Raw genomic sequence first — 17727 nt, forward strand, 5'->3', positions numbered from 1 at the left:
TAGAACATCTAATCAGGGGTTCATCATAGATTGTGAGATTTCTTTCAAGATGAACACATCAAAATGCACACTGGACAAACAGAGCCTATTTGTGTCTTCCAAAGAATTTCTTCTTTGCCCACAATAGAATAGTAAATGAGTTTCCTACACTTTAGTTACATAGCATCACCATGTTTTATTTCAGTAAGCATGGCTTTTGAAGATCCTGGATTGAGAAAATACTCCAGGCATAAAAAAAGTTCCACCCAGAGAGTTGCTGCAATGAAATGCAAATGAAAATGGATTATATGTTGTTCAGAAGAAGAATATATGCTCTCCAGAGTTCTCTGAACAAAGCTCCCCCTCTTTGGAGAGCATAATGTGTGTCAATAACCCCAGATGCAAGCAATGGCAGGCACCTTCACATCATGTGCCAGAAAATATTTGCTTATTTCCCCAAAGATGGTACCACTTAGCTCCATAGCTAACTACTGGGATGTTTTTTTCCTCCTTAATGCCACCACAAATAAATTGTTAATACTAAGCAGTCTCAAAGACAAACTTAATGCCACAACTTAAATATAATAAAAGCGATGGTTTGGCACCAAGCTCTTTTCCATTCGTTCACAAACCTTCTGGTACTCATTCTAAGCCCTCAGGGCAGATATCACTGCATGACAGAAGGGTAATATCTGCATTAGGGATCAGTGACTCAGGTGTGTGATGACTTGGGCAAACTTATTGTAAAATCAACTCAATATTTCTCTAACTTTCTTTTTTTTTTTTTTTTTGATTTATTGGCAGTGGTTTCATGTGCCACCCTGGACTGCAAGGCTCCCTGCACATACCTTTCTCTTGAAGGAGGAGCATGTGGTATCAACCAAGATGTGCTTGCTTAGGCATCAAAAAGAGACTATACTTATGGCAAACTGTTCATGTCTATGGTCTAGCCCCTCCCTTTCTACCAATAGACATAAAAGCATGAACAATATTAACACTGGAATTGCCAATACTGGGAATGTGAGTTACAGCAAATTGGGATGAATGGGGTATTACTGCTTCAGACTCTCATCAGACAGCAGAGGTCATTGCATTTGCTAGAGAAGCTGAAACCCTACAAATGTGATGTGTTATCACAACCTACCACACTTTTCTATGCATGCGTGAATTTTAACAGTGGTAACTATCAAGACCTCCTGGCTGTTCACCTCTTTTCCTTGGCCTTTTCATGCGTGCAGATTTTAGTCCCTCTCTTTCTTTTTACATACATGTGAACAAATGTGAATAAATGTCTTTGTGTGTCCAAACATGTAATAGTCTGCAGAAAATTAGTGCTTTATCAATGACAACAGAAGAACAGGAGTCTGCTTAGTAATGCCTATGTGTATTCATTGAAAAAGTTTGAGTTTAAGCAATGAAAATCCTTTTACATAACAGGTTTTACTCAGAATAATCAACTGGGACATCTCCAGCTAGGCTTCTCATGAGGCTACTTGGTGAATAAATTAGTGAACAATAAAAATAACATCTTTATAGGACCGAGGTTCCCTTGTTCTTGAAGCTTTCGGTCTTAACACCACATCAGTGCCACCAGCTTCCTCAAACTGCGTGGTCCACATTATTCTTTCATCTTCCTGGCTGAACAACAGACTGCACCATTCAGTGCCTGGCATCACTGAACTCACATTTTCTTAATCTGCCTGCCTTGATGCTGGCACAAGCAGCAGCTTTTTCTCTCTTGCCTTCTTTATATTCAACTGGCTGCAGGGGTCCGCCCTCAGAGCCTGTCAGGACACACACGTCTGTCCAGCCTCCACCTCCTTCCCTTTGCAAGATTAAAACAGACCCAGCAGCCTGTACCTCCCTCCCTGCTGGGTCCTGCATGGGGCAGGAGGAACCATCTGCAGCCATTGCCTCTCTTTTCTACAGGACTAATAAAAGTGATGGAAAGTGTGTGACTATATACACCACACATTCACATGAGAGAAACGAAGAAAGCCAGCAGTGAAGATGAAAAGCAACTGGTAAGAGGACAAGTGGGATTTGGAGAAATCTGTAAATAAGAGATTAGAATAGTTAAAGCTGTCTTTGCCAGCTGCTGCCCTTGTTATTTGGGTTTATGACAGCATTATATGAAAGAAATAGTAATGGAAAGAGCTTTGTTGACAAGTTTTATCATAAGGCAAAAATTAAAAGTTCTCATGTAAAGAAACTGTCTTGTCAAATCTGTTAGTAAATCCTTAACTTTGGGTTTTGCACATTTAATGTGCATGGCTCTGAGAAGAAAGTCAATAACAAAATCTGTCAAAAACTACAGATTCATACCAGAGTTTTCTTTCTGTTTACAGGAAAATTACAGCATTCTTTTACTCGTGTAGTTTTCTGTGGTCTTTGATCTCAGCAACCATCCAGCACCAATCAAGTAAGGAGACAAACTGTATCTGCATTTCATCTTTCTGTAATTTTGACTATTAAGAGAATTATTCTGGTCTTATTCAAAACTAAAATCCTGTCTAGCTAGTCACCACAGAAGGCAAGAACTGTCGATGTGTGTGTATGTATGCATGTATGCTTATGAGAAAGAGGGTAAAAGGCAAGAGCTGTGTTATTTTAAACTCACTATTAGATGTATTTTTAAGATAAGGATTAAAATCTGGGTATAGGTGGTAGATACAGAACACAAACCTCCTCCTGTCTTTCAGTGCTTCCAGTTGGATATTGCTCTGCTACACGTGGCAACAAACTGTTTCTACTTTATTTGCTGGGTACAAAATATAAATGCCTGGATGCCAGCCATATGTCTCATCAAATAATATAGAATGAGGCCTTTTCTAAGCTGTAACATGTCAACTTGAATGTTCCCTTTAAGTCTATGTTGTCAGAAGGAAACCCACATTTGTGGTTGAGATTTTGCAGAACACAAGAGGCTCTCTGTAGGTTGGAAATTAATCTCCTTCCAACTTGCACACTTCATTCTTCCCCATCCAAACTCTACTAACATATTCCAAGATTGACCTTGCACTGGACTTGCATATGACTCTTAAACTCTTCAAATAAATGTTTACTTTTCCTTCCTAAAAATATGGGAATCTAGTAGGTTTTCATGCTTATTCAAGACTTTTTGATAATATTCTGAAAAATTATATTTTGAAATTTGGTTTCCTCAGACAAATGTATTCTACTTTCCTGTTTGGATCAACAAAGAAAAAGGTCTCTAAGTTCTCTTGCTCCCACCCTATATTTAATGACTAATCATTCTCTGATCAAATGTGGTACAGAGAAAGGTGGGAGCACCTGGAATACCAGGATGGAAAAGATGCCAACAGTTTCTCAACAGCCTCTTTAGTTGGCATGAGGTTTGTTTAAGCTTCCTTAGTCAACTAGGGAGACTGTTGATTTACGTAACTGGCCTTTTTTCAAAGTTTGCTTAACCCACCAAAAGTTCCAAACCAAAAAACCTCCTTACACAGCAGGCTTTCTTATGCTACAGATATTTCTCCATAGCTCTACAGGAGAACTATTATAAGACTCTCCTTTGAAGGTCTGAAAAAATAAATCAGTCAAGTTATATTTCTAAATTTGGAGTTCTCTAGAAACATATGCTTATTTTCTTAGACCTTGGGCTTCACAGAGCACTGAGTAGTTTAAATTCTTGTACGCATCTCGTACCTATTATTATTTATAATTCTATTTAATTCATAATATTCTTACAGTTGCTTCACTTAATGTTTTTAAGGTAATCTGAGGCACTGTGCAGACACATGGTTAATAAATTCACCCTTTTTTGCAGGACTACCAGTCATTCTGGGTGCCAGTCAGAGAACTGATCTCTGCCCAACAATCAGGATTGGCCAAGATGACTTACCAGGCAAGTAGCATTCCAACTTTTTCAGGGAAAAGCTGCTGTTCAGAAACTTTATCAGGTTATATTCAGCTCTGTGACTGCATAGTTCTCCAAGTAGATTACAACGGAAGTTATATTCTGGACATGTCTATTTTTTCCTGTAGGCTTTGACCTGATTTCTCAGTTTCAAATTGAAAAAGCTGCTTCCCAAGGAATTATTCAGAGAGTAGTGGGCTCCACTTCTCTACAAGTGGCTTATAAATTGGGACCCAATGTAGACTTCAGGATTCCAACCAGGTAATATCCTTTGTTGTTTGACCTTTAAATATATACACATATTTTTCAATATTATAATTTAAGAGACAGACGTCCTTTCCATCTAGATCACCTCACTTGCAAAGCTTTTGGAAGTGGAATGAGGAGTTCAACTTTTTTGTCATTGCCACCACCAGACCACACTGATTCTGTAAGAGCAATTTCAGGGACTTCCACCTTCCTTTACCAATGATATTGCTCAGGGTTCCTCAAGATTTGTCAATAGAATGAGTTTCACATCTAGGAAGTGAAGCCAAAAGAGAGGGCGCACAGTTCTCTGAGGGCACACTTCCCAGGCATAGCTACAGGTTGGGCAGAGAATAGATTCAGAGCAGCCCTGCAGAGAAGGATTTGGGGGTGCTGGTCGATGAGAAAATGAACATGAGCCGGCTTCAGTGTGCACTTGCAGCTCAGAAAGCCAACCGTACCCTGGGCTGCATCAAAAGGAGTGTGACCAGCAGGTTGAAGGAGGTGATCCTGCCCCTCTGCTCTGCTCTCGTAAGACCTCACTTGAAGTATTGTGTGCATGCAGCTCTGGTCTCCTCAACATAAAAAGGACATGGAACTGTTGGAACAAGTCCAGAGAAGGGCCATGAGAATGATGAGGGGACTGGAGCACCTCCTGTATGAAGACAGGCTGAGAAAGCTGGGGCTGTTCAGCCTGGAGAAGAGAAGGCTGCTTGGAGACCTCATAGCAGCTTTCCAGTATCTGAAAGGGTCCTATAAGGATGCTGTAGGGATCTATAGGGATGGTAGTGATAGGACAAGGGGTAATGGGTTAAAACTTAAACAGGGGGAATTTATATTGGGTATAAGGAAGAAGTTCTTTCCTGTTAGGGTGATGAGGCCCTGGAATGGGTTGCCCAAGGAAGTTGTGAATGTTCCATCTCTCATGGTGTTCAAGGCAGGGTTGGACAGAGTCTTGGGTGACATGGTTTAGTGTGAGGTGTCCCTGCCCATGGCAGGGGGGTTGGAACTTGATGGTCTTAAGGTCTTTTCCAACCTTAACTATTCTATGATCCTATGAGGGAATCAAAGAAAAGATAACAGGAGGAGGGTGAAGAATATTTTCCCAAAACACTGATACAAAGGAATCTATCTGATCATGTAAGGACTGCAGAGACAAGGTAGGATAGAAACTGATGGTAGGGGTACTCCTTTTTATTTGTTTGTTTCTTTCTTTCTTTCTTTTGAGATTACTGGTATATGCATGTTCCTGTCTGATTTATGGTCACTTATTCTATAAAAGATGAAAACTATTTAGCATGTCACAGGCAAGTTGCAATAGGAGACAGGATTTAGGAATCTAATTGTATTTGTGTTTTACAGCCCAGACTTGCTGCCAGTGAAGGAATAGAGACAGTACAGCTGGACAGAGATGTCTTTGCCAAACTGAGGCAAGTCTGGATTCTGGTCCAGCACCTTATGTAATTAAGAATGCCTTAGCAATTAATTGGCAAGGCCTTTAATTGGACTGTTGTTCCAGCTAGGAATAATTGGAGTGCAAAATGTTTCTGACGTACTCTGGCTATCACTGACAACTTTTCCTTGCTGCAGTCCTGCACATCTTCTACCTTTGTAGCCATCAAGTTAAGCTAGTTTACAACTTAACTGGTTGGTTACATTAGATTCATGGCTACTTTCCATCCTCGTGGAAAGGCTATGGCTTGAGTGTGACAAGGCTGCTATGGCATGAGTGTGACTTCAAACACAGATGGCAAATAGGACCTTAATTTCCCTAAAAGTTGGAGATGTTCAGCTTTTCAACTCATGCTTCATAGTTTGGGAACAGTCAGAACTTCCAAAGTGGTAATGTTTTCATTTTTAAGACAGTTTAGGTTTATTGCTGTAGGTGGTTCTAGTGAGATATGCTTGATATACATCAGTATCCCTGATCAAGCCTATACCAGCAGCTTAAATACACTGTGGTATCTGAGCTGACTACTGCTTCTGGGCTTGTTGGTTGGGTATGGTGTTGTAGTATCATGAATCTAACATATTTTCAAGACACTTGTACTTTCAGTTAACACTGTGTTGTTACACTGCAATGCTACCTCATGGTATTCCTGAAATTTAGCCTTGACTAGAGCTAGTCATCTGCACTCAAGCTAAATGTCTTGTCCTGGGGAATGGATCAAGGCTTGAGTCCTGACAGTGCTCTAGAGCATCAGTGTGCTGCTGCTCTGTCACTGAGCCTGGTCTTGCTGCTCTGCTCCAGAGTTGTTTTGCAGTGTGCCTCTCTCAGTAAGCTACTCAGAAAGTGTGAAGTTGGCAGTAATTGACTGAGGCTAACACCACAGGAGAGGAACACCTTAAGCCATTTCCAATCATTTTTTTAAATAGCAGAACTCTCCACATTACCTTTATAATGTGTGTGTTAGGTGGGGTTTACTGCTATGAATTGGGGATGCTGAAATGGCTGACAAGCATTACAGGAATTAGCAAGCTATGCAGAGCACCGAAAGGAAGGCTGAGCATCTTTAGTAGCATGGGCATAGCATGGGCTTTCTCAGATCAGGTGCTGCAGCAGCCGTAAATCCCTGATGCGTTTCCCTTTGGCCATCCCCTGCCATCCTTTATTCATACTTGGAGTATTTAACGATAATGCAAATATTTCCTGGGGTACCGGCGGGCAGCAGCTCGCGGGGAGGCGAGGGAAGGGGAGTGGAGGAAAGGGAGCAGAAAAGGGAGAAGAGGAAAGGACCCGAGGGGAGGGGAGTGAAAGGGAGGGGAAGGAGGAGCCGCCCCCCGCCGCTGAGCTGTCCGCGGCAGTGGTGCTGAAATACCGCCCCGTCCGGGCCGCGCGGGCCACGGACACCGGGGGAGGCCGGAGGCGCCGGGGCGGCTGTAGCTGACGCAGGGCACTCACACGAAGAGTGTAATGCTCCGGTACCTGCTTCCGGCGCTGAGAGCTCCTGCTTCGCCAAGAGACAGGGGAGGCAAAAGTAGAGTGAGTTTGGAAAAACTGCTCCCGAGGTGGATAGCTGACATAGGCACTAAGGCCCCCGTGCCATAGAGACACAGGGGAAGGACCCTCAATAAAGACGTCAGGCAGCAGCAGGCTCTGCGCGATTGCTCTGCTGCAGAGATCTCCTCTCATACCTTTGTTAATGAGCAACCATATTAGTACCAGGTAATCCAAACAGCCGTGGACGGTGTCTTCTCTTGCCTTATGAAATAGGGAGGGGTCTTCTTAAGAAAGCCCATTCACTGGTGTAAGGTTTTCTAGGCTTTTGAGGAAGAGATAAGGAGGTGTGCACATGAATTGGAATGGCAAGCAAGCCGATTGAAACATCAGCACAGAAGGCTTGCCTGTCACTTGTTCAGTCAGTACTTACCACAGATAGCAAAATGATTTTTTAAACTAGCATATGATCATTGTACTAAGGCAGACAACTCCATGTTAAGATGGTTATGGCACTGGAAGGAGAGCTTAGTTAGATGGTCACTGCTCAGTGTATTTGTTCATATTTGCTGTATCAACAGCTTATGCCTTGAAAAGCTTATGTAGCTTCCTTAAAGCACTACTAAATTGTAGTTTGGTCTTTTTGCTGCTTAGCATACTTGCCAAGGTCCAGCAGAATGATTGTGTATAACTCTCGACTTTAGCTTCTCCCCATCATGTAAATAAATTCCCACTGGCTATCCCTTCTATCGTAAGGGATATACTATAGGCTATCCCTATAGGTTAGGGATTCTATGAGCTATCCCTTCAGCGTAAAATCTGCTGAAGAACCAATATAGTGTTCTTCATGTAATAAGAAACTGCCATGACTCATACCCATTGCCTCTGACACGGTGAACCCGTCATTTTTTAATTTAATATATGTACCTGTTGTAGGTGTCCAAGAGTTGGTAAGTACAAAATTATTACCAGTAATTTGGATAATAATGGTGTCGATTTATAATTGCAAGGTTAGCACAAAGGAGTATGTTCATGATATGTTTTCATATGGGGGAAAAGAGCTAGCTATCTTTATGTACTGGATGAAATCTTAACCCTTTGACTTCACAAATGCAGCTGTCACATCACAAAACCCCTATGTCCACATGGATAAATTAATGCCAGGGAACATTCAAAGGCATTCATGCTTGGTCATCTATACTGTTAAAATATTAGAAAAGACCTTGGCATGCTTTGAGTCCAGACAAGTTAGCACTCTTTAAAGAATTCCTGGGCACGGCCTGGCAGCTAACATAGGCCATGGACAATTCCCAATATGCAGCTTGTATGCAGTCATCATATTTTGGGGTAAGATGTTTGAACTTTTTCATGCCAGCTGAACTTAGTATCAGAGAAAAGTCCTGGGCACACTGATGGATCCATAGGCTACCTATGAATCAAAAAGTGATGTCTCTTTGCCTTATCCTCACCTGTGCCAAAAGTAAACAGCAACATAAAAATTGAAGACACCTTTTGAACAGTGTTTGTATTTGGGGCAGTGGTGTACTGCATACCTCTTTAACACGTGACATGACAAGCACACTGTGGTAAGAAATTATAAAATGAAGGTAGGAAGTTTATAAAGCTTTATCAGTAAGCTTGGAACATCCAGAGAATTTCATAGGCTGAATTCCTAATTTCTCCTTTGTGAATAATGCTCTTCTGTGAAGTAATGTTCCCCAAATACATATGCCTGAAGGTCTGGCTTTCTAATTCCAGCCACCAAAGTTCTTGAGGTGCTTTTCCTTTTGCATTATGACTAAGATATCTTACATAGTTATTAATGATGACAAATGGTAGTGGAAAAGACCAAATGCAGCTAAGAAACTAATTAGGTCATAAGAAATGATTAGCTCAGAACTGTATATTTCTGAAGAATAGAGATCAAAGGAGGGCAGTGAGTCCTAACAAATAACTTCTAATGACTTAAGACAGTTGCTTTTAAAAATGCTTAGCTATGTTTGATTGCTGTTTTTTATATGGTGGCTGCCAGATAGTGCCTGCCAGGTCAGCTAGGACTCTAAGGAGGCTTCAGGAGGTGCAGACACAAGTGTCTCCAGCTTGAGCAAAGGAACCTGGGGCCATGATAGTGCATTATCATGTGGTTGGCCAGAAAAGCTTCTATAGCAAACTCTAGTGGGTTGTACTAACATTTCTAAAATCTTTATTTAGCAAGGATGATGTCCATTATCTCAATAGACAATAATGCTCACCTAGTAAATAAACTTTTAAAGAAACAGGCTTAACAAAATCAGCAGTTACTTTGTAGTATTCAAGTCAGTATATAGCTAACCTTTTAACATATTCTGCTGCTTTTGATGAATCCTGAAATCAGTGGGATTACTCAGAACTTGCACCATCTAGTCAGATGACTTGTCTTGGTTATATTGGTGCTTTTGTAGAGTCATGGAATCATAGACTAGTTAGGGTTGGAAAGGACCTTAAGATCATCTAGTTCAAATCCCCCTGCCATGGGCAGGGACACCTCACACTAAACCATGTCACCCAAGGTAGGTATGACTTAGTTTTGAATTATCAAAGAAATCTTCCTGGTAAGCATTCAGACCACAGGATTGATAAGAGTCTGAGGTGTCTCTTAGGCTTTTATGAAAAAGATTAAAAGGAAATAAGTAAGCAAAAATGCTCAGATGGCTTATATGCCTGTCAGTTTTAAGGGGTTAGGAAATCAGTCAGGACTGAATTTGGTCTTTCTGCTTGACATATTTTTTCATATTAATTCTTCCTTTGCTCACTTGCCTGATTCTAAATTTAAAACTGTTTGATTTCCTTCCATAAAATAGGGGAATTGGAAACATAGATGTTAAAAATAATGTACTGAAGTAATTTTAGTGCTTACATAGATAGCAGTTTTTACAGTGAGATGGAGGAATAACTTCTCTACAATTATTTATTTAAATATCATGGTAAATCTGCTGTGGTTTCCAAGTATTTAGCATTTTAAGCTGCTAACTTCAATAGAATTTTATTTATGTAAGGATTACAGGCTTTGTGAAAAACTGTTCACTAAAATACACTGAAACCACTAAAGCCAATGGAATAGCTTTTCGTTACTGTTGGAATAACTGAGGTGAGAATCTGTTTATGTATTTCTTGAATAAGTATAAATCTTACACAGTAACAGTTCCCTGCAGAGTACCTTTCTGGCAATGGGTCATGCTGTGCTTCATTATGTTGAGTCACATTGCTGATACCAAGTCTTTAGCCTGAAGTCAGCAGCTCTTCTGATTGGTTATTGAAAGCTTTTTAAAGAGTGAATATTTAACCATGGCGTTGCAGTGACTTTGTATCTTTACTGTTCTGTTATAATTACATTTATCATTTAGTTTTCTCTTACCAGTGTTAAAAGCTCTTATACAATTTCTGCCCTTTGTATGTCACTTGAAAAGTTGACATGTTTATTTTCTATAATTTCTGAAAAAGAAGGAGGAGCATTATGGTGGCTTGTAAAGGACGAACACTATAGTTAAATATGGTGCAAAGTTTCATCAGTATTGCCATGACAGCAAAGCTTAGTGCAGAGAAAGAATTCTCCTCAGAGGATCTGGCATTAGTATTGTTTCCTTTACCTGCAGAGCTCAGCATATCAGATTCCCTGGAATCACTGAACTTAAGAAAGTGGAGTATTACAGAGAGGCTAGTTAAAAAATTACCTAACAATATCAGCTTCAGTATGATAGTAAACCCAGCTCTTGTTCAAGAACAAATGGCGAGATTCAGTAACTGAAGAGATTAGTGACTCAGATGAACTAATATTTTAGCAATAGAGGAGATTGAAATAAATACTTGTTTAAGAGATATTATAGAGCGAGAAGGGCACAGAGAACCATAAAAGACATGCTGAATTGGATCAGCAGCTTAGTAACAGTGAATGTGTATCTGGACAGGGGAAGAGAGTATCTTCCTGGAGCAGGAAAGAACATATAATCATGTTGTGTAAGCTAGAAGCCTGATGCAATGAAGGATAGTGGATAACAGTAAACACTGGAAAGCATTCAGAAGAGGATGAAATGTCCACACATTAACATTTGCATTTGAGGTGGCCAGACACAAACTGAAACGATGAGAGAACACATTAGGTAAAATCCTATAAAAAAGCCCCAGCTGTGTCAGATGACTGCATCTGCAGTCAACAGAGACACAAGTCATAGAAAATAACAGACAGTTTAAAGATACTGTCAAGGAACCCCCTCTTCCACTTTGTGTATCTCCACACCTTGTGCAATGAGATAACCTTTCAGCTAAACCTTCCCCTTCCTCATACACCAGCTTTCAGGTGTATGTAATGGCTCTTGAGGAAAAAGGAGAAAAAACAACGGTTCAGGTAGTATGTAATACTGCCCTAATTCAGGTACAAAACCAGATGAAGCTGCTGCTGCTGCCAGGCTTGTTCTTGTGCTTACTGATATCTTACCGAGGCTGTGCCGTCGCCTGCTGGAATAAGATTGCATTACAGCTTTGCATGCACACCAAACTGTGGAGATTTTATCTGGAAGTACCTCTTACTAAATCAGTAATCATCAAGCATACGGAATCAGAACTAATTTATGCATTTTTTTCTTTTTTTTTTTAAATGTGGTTTGCCTTTTTTTTTTATTTTCCCCTTAGCCTAAAGCCTGAGGATCACTAATGTTGGCTAAATTGCTGCTGAGATAGGCTTGATCTGCCCTTCAAAAATGATCTTTGTTCAAAATGCCTACTTGCCTGAGAAGTTATTCTAATGAATGCTGGTGGCAAAATAGCTCTGCATGTCTCCATACTTAATAAATTTATATAAATACAACTTATTAAATGTTAATAAATGGTAACAAATTTATTGATGTCAGATGGATTATGAAATTAAAATTTTACAATCCATAGCATATGAGAAGGCATATTTCTTAAATATTCTACTGCATTCACTGACACATTTGGGATAAAAAAAAATACATCACTATTTTGAACAGTGCACAGCCAGTAGAACCTGTGTTTCCAAATCTCACATGTAATAGGAAATGCAAAAGAATGAAACATTTTATATGACAAACCTATTCCCTGCTACTTGTAGTCTTGTGGTTGAATGTCACAGGACATAACACGTTTAGTGTGGGTTCTTACTATGCAAGCATTTGCCATGAATGTTTTGTTGAATGGTTTCTGATGAAGCAATAGCTAATACATTAACAAAATGGTTATCGTCAGGCTGAACAAGAAAATACATTTGCGAAAGGCATTCTTATGTCTTCAAAACCAAATGAGATCTTTACTAAGTGGTCAATTATAAAGTCAGACTATGTTGATTGATTTGGTAAGTATAACAGTAGGAAACAGCATAACCACCAGATATGCTTTCTAAATCTGAAGTAGGGGTCTGCTGTTGCTCCATCCGTTACACTTACAAAAGGTTATCATAGATATTGTACAATGTTAGAAGAGCCCATATTTTTGAACCAGTTTCTGTTGCCATTATCAACACTAACGACTCAAAAGGACATCCCATTTTGGGACTCTGCATACAGGAAGAGCACTGATAAAAGCATGGCTGAAATACGTTTCAACTGAGAAACTGTTTCTCATTACTCTGTGGTGATGTGTGGAGATTTTCAGAACAAATACACAACAAATTCACTGTATTTTGATCCTACACAGTGCCATATATTCCAATGGACTGCCAGATGAATATTCCTTTCTAACTACTTTTCGGATGACTGGGGCCACACTTCAGAAATACTGGACTATTTGGCAGATTCAGGATTCTTCAGGAAAAGAGCAAGTTGGAGTGAATCTTAATGGTCAAATGAAAAGTGTTGAGTTTTCTTATAAAGCAGCAGATGGAAGCCTCCAAACTGCATCATTTTTGCATTTGCCTTTCTTGTTTGATTCCCAATGGCACAAGCTTATGATAAGCGTGGAAGCAAACAGTGTCACACTTTTTATCGACTGTATTAAAATAGAATCCTTAAACATAAAACCAAAATCGAAAATCAGCATTGATGGGTTTGCTGTGCTTGGAAAACTTAAAAATAATCCTCAAATTTCAGTTCCGGTAAGTTCCAAAATCTTTTATTACTGCAAAAAGTGTTTTATAGCATCTTTAGGCTTAACAAGTTTTTTGTGGAATGGATCTTCAAATGTTTCCTGAGAACAGAAACGGAAGAAAATAACAGCTCCCTGGCATGTAAGTACTAGCTTTGCTTTTTAAATTTTGCACATATACCCATGTAAAGTAAGAGATGACCCAGATGTCTTATGTCTGAGTTTCAGTAATGAAATTTCTCAGACATCCACGCTTTTGTCAATGGATTTTGCTCTGTTTGGATGTATCACTTGAGTGTTCATCTGCTTATCTCATATGTGTAACTTGATCTAGAAGGAAGTCTCAGGACATGGATTTGTGGGCTGTACTTGCCAGCAAAGAGAGCAAAACATTTGCTGAGCAAGAACTGGGACTCCTTTCATATGTGTGCTATGACCATCAGCTAGAGATAATTAGATGTGTCACTGATAGAATAAATACTTTAAATCCTTAATAGAAAGGGAATATCTCCTGTAAGGAAGATGACTGACAGAGGTCCTTTTTGATATACTCCGATGACCACACAGAAAGTGAGCCCACATTTAAATCTCAGAGCTACATGACTGACTTGGAGCAGACAGTGAACCTCTCGTTTATGACTCCTATGAGGGATCTGTGTAACATCAGAGACTAGATCTGGTCCAAGTGAAGGTCTCAACAGAGCTGAGACAAAGCTCACCATTTCCGCAATAGCTTCTGGTGGCTAGCTCAGGACACCCCACCCTTCATTTCATGGCTGCTGTGAACCCCTTTGTTAGATATATGACCTTCTGTGTGCATTGTAGTAGGCACCTAAACTCACTATGGAGTGCTCCTTTATTCTGTATAGCAAGACTAGGCAGTGAAATACTTATTCTATATCCTGTTAGTGGATTTAATGCTGAAGATATCCTCTTCATGCTACTACATTGCAAGGAGATTTCTTTTGATGGGTAAATACTCAATGGTTTTGTGACTTTCAATGAAGAAAACTAAATACAGAAAACCTCAGGGATTTTATTATTTGATTATCTGGTTTAGTTCCTGAGATGAGCAAGTAAGGTAAGACACATACAAAGGGATATACCTGTAATTTCTGTCAGAAAACCCAAACAACTGTATCTGTGAAGTAGCATTTTGGCTTTCAGACATCCATTAAAGTGTTTTCTTGACTAGTGTTTTTTCAGCTCCTGAGTTACAATGCACTTTATGCTGAATAATGTGACAGTTTTGTCACTGTAGCTCTAAATGACATTTAAGACTTTGGGAACGCTATTACTGAATTCACTCTGTAAATTAAAATAATATAGTTCCAAAATACAGTCAAAAAAACTGCAGAAAATATTGCAAAGTTCCTTTCCAAAGTTATTTTCCAAGCCTCCTGTTTAAGCGTGTTAGGAGCATACAATATGAATGGTAATCTGTATAAACATATATAGGATATCCCATCCTATAGGATACTCATTTCAAAACAAGTTGAATGGTTAAAAAGAATCAGCTAATTAACTTAGCATAATCATTTTCCACATCCCTACACTGAAGTTTTTCTTCAGCTTTGAAATAAAAAGAGTGCTGAGATAGAACCTTTTAAGCATATTTCATGTTGACTGCAAAAAATGTGGCCACAGGATAATCAGCATTGTATAAGCTTGAAAGGGAAATGTTGCAAAAAAAAAGTTTCTTATACTTCATCACCTCTGTATGTACAGGTTAGTATATTGCACTGGATAGAAATCACTTTTACTTGAAAAATTATGGCAGAAAGCTGCCCCAGGTATCTGACAGTGGCTCTCTAGTGTGCTGCTATAGACGTGAATTAGGAAATATCAACAGCTGAAAAGTTATACTAATTCTGTTCGAAACAAGAGTTAGTCTTTAAAGATGTTACTCGAAAGTAATCATCTGGATTTGATAATGTAAGGATTAGCTGCATACATGTCTTAGCTTTGCTATCTGGTCTGGGGGATGCTGGTGGATTAATGTATGGGATGATGAAAACATTACATATTCTATGCATGCTACTAGGATGAAAAAAATTCTATCCCAATGTTGCATTTCTCTTTGGAAAGGTACTTAGATTAAATGCACAGAGAGTTATAGGTATTAACACAATAGTATCACACCACCTAGTGTATAGTGCTCCAGTAAACCATGCTCCCAAGCTAAACACAGAGTCATTCCCACAAAAACCAAGGGGGGTTCCTGGTGTCTGTTGAAGCAGTGATTTGAAATGGCAACCTACAGACTGGGAGAAAGATGTGGTATTGAGGTCACCTCAGCAAGAACTTGGACTTCTCCCCTTTCTCTGTTGGTGCTCTGGCTGAACTTTGGCTAGGATTAAAGAAGGACAATCAGCAGAAGAAATCTGGAATTTTATCCCACCTCCTCTCCTGCCCATGTTTTGCAGGCACATGCTTTTTTTAGCAAGGTATGAGGAACACTGATTACCCTAGACTCTTCACACAGCTGGGGAGGGAAGTGTCTAGCATTAAAATCTGCCACATCTGTGTTTAAGCACATATAACATTAGGCACTAGTGTGAAGCTACATTATGTATAGGACACTCTTCTTCAATGATGAAAGGACAAAATGGAATTAAGCCATTTTTATAGTTCACCACTTAATACACAAAATATTTGTTTACGCCTTTAGCAAGTTTCTGGGAATATTCAGTTATATTTACTATATTTTGTGACAAAAAAACCCACAAGACAAAAAAGTCAAATCTATGCATAAGGTAGACCTTAAAACAGGAATGTGATACATATTTTTTAAGGAAAAAAAAAATAAAAGAACTTCTGGAACAAATTACAAGGCAAAGGAAGAACAGAAGCATCACATTACATTTTAAGCTGAGTTTGGATGTCTAAAAATACACCTTAATTCAGACAGACCTGTGGGTTTGACATAGGACTCACTAGACTATATTGCATGGCCTATTCTATGTAGCCAAAAATGACAATGGTAGTGATCCAACCAGATATAAAAATGTAGATGTAGGAAGACCATATTCACTGAAACTAGGATAAAGAAATTACACAATCTGATGGACTAGTAATTTTAAAATGGCTGTTTCTATTGCACAGATTTCTGGTTTAGCCTGTGTATTTAGTTTCTCTTTGAGTAAATAAATCTGTCTTTGGGTATATTCTAGGTTTATCCTTCAACTTGATTGACTAAATTCAGTTTAAACATCTTAGTAGTCTTGATTATTTAATATGTCCCAGGCACAATTTCTAATTTCTTTCTAGGCATTGTTAAAGTATATTACTTTCAGTGTTATAATCTTTAAAGGACATACATTTTGTGTTTCTTCTTTTTCCTTTATTTTTTTTCCCCAGTATTCTGAGTGCTCTATTTATCTTGCAGAATAGGTCAGCTTCTTATAGGTGCACTGCAATACATGTCAGTTTAGAAGAGAATCTTTATTGCTTGTTCCTATGATTGCCTAGGAGAGTAATAGATAGAGTTCCATTAGAAACTACAGATTGCCTTTGAGCCTTTACAAAGGCTCAGAAGAATGTGTTATGGAGGGCAAAGTTTTGCACAGATTTACAGCTGCAGTTATCTTTTTCTAGAGAAAAAAGAAAATAGCTCTTTTTATGTAAACGTAATTCAAATAATCCATTATAAACTCTAAGCAATATAATATATATCATAATTTCAACTGAAAAGGAACTTATTTCCTAAATCAAGTGTTTGTTATAGAAAGGTAGTGCCATTCATTTCTTACTGCTCAAAGACTAACTGCTGTGAAATTATATACACTGCCTTAGTTTCTGCAATTTCAGAGGCACTACCCATATTTTCTCACAATAGATACTAAGCACTTTGCTAGAAGTGATTCTTGGTCATTATTTAACTGACATTTAATGCTGCTAACTAGTTCAGGGCAGCTACATGACTTTAATATCTAAGAGGAAACTGCGTATCAGTATTTGCTGAATAGGGATTAGTTTACACCATAGAGCAGATTGTGTCTGTGTACTGTAAAAAGCCAAATCTCAGGTTTTTTCACCCTGTGAAAACTCACATTTAGAAAGCTGAACCCTTGCTATGGAAAGTCAAATAACACTAGAAACTCTACTGATCTCTGGCATGAAAAAAGATGCAAGGAAAGAGATGCTTTAAAAACACATTAGAGAGATGTAGGAAAATTGATAAAACATATTAAAAATAGCTGTAGAATTAGATATGTTTATGTGTGGCTTATTCTTGGTCACTTAAAAGTACAGTGGATAGAAGACTCCCCTTAGAAAAAACATAGATATCATTGATGTGAGGGTCACAGTTTCCCTTAAAGCCTACAGTATTGATAAAAACTTTCCTGAGACTGATGCTATACTGAAAATACTGCCCTAGATATTTAGGTCTTACATACATCTTACTTAACATTCACGTCCCTCATCTAAAGCGCTAATAAGACAAGTGAATTGCATAGCTGATACGGAGATGTGCAAAGCTGTGGGCATTTACAGGCAGTTCCATTGAACTTCAGAGGACAAAATGTTGAACAGACAGACATAACTAATCCAATTATATATGTGCTGACTAACAAATTAAGATGAAATAAAATCCTGTAGGAATCTTGGA

At 38.9% G+C, this 17727-nt stretch overlaps 1 protein-coding gene across 1 annotated transcript in view; it reads left to right on the top strand.

Annotated features, from left to right (window-relative positions):
• Positions 1 to 1776: 1776 nt before the first annotated feature.
• Positions 1777 to 17727, top strand: part of COL9A1 (collagen type IX alpha 1 chain) — a 67269-nt gene continuing 51318 nt past the window's right edge. Inside the window, exons 1-5 of the mRNA XM_061358573.1 lie at positions 1777 to 2003; positions 2328 to 2401; positions 3770 to 3847; positions 3988 to 4120; positions 12729 to 13125. Coding sequence (XP_061214557.1) covers positions 1990 to 2003; positions 2328 to 2401; positions 3770 to 3847; positions 3988 to 4120; positions 12729 to 13125 — 696 coding nt within the window. The 5' untranslated portion in view covers positions 1777 to 1989. The remainder of the gene's footprint in view (positions 2004 to 2327; positions 2402 to 3769; positions 3848 to 3987; positions 4121 to 12728; positions 13126 to 17727) is intronic.

The sequence above is a fragment of the Neopsephotus bourkii genome, unplaced genomic scaffold, assembly GCF_033783945.1.
Source record: "Neopsephotus bourkii isolate Nb327-2 ecotype Australia unplaced genomic scaffold, CSIRO-AGI_Nbou_v1 NB_947, whole genome shotgun sequence".
Lineage (NCBI taxonomy): Eukaryota > Metazoa > Chordata > Aves > Psittaciformes > Psittacidae > Neopsephotus > Neopsephotus bourkii.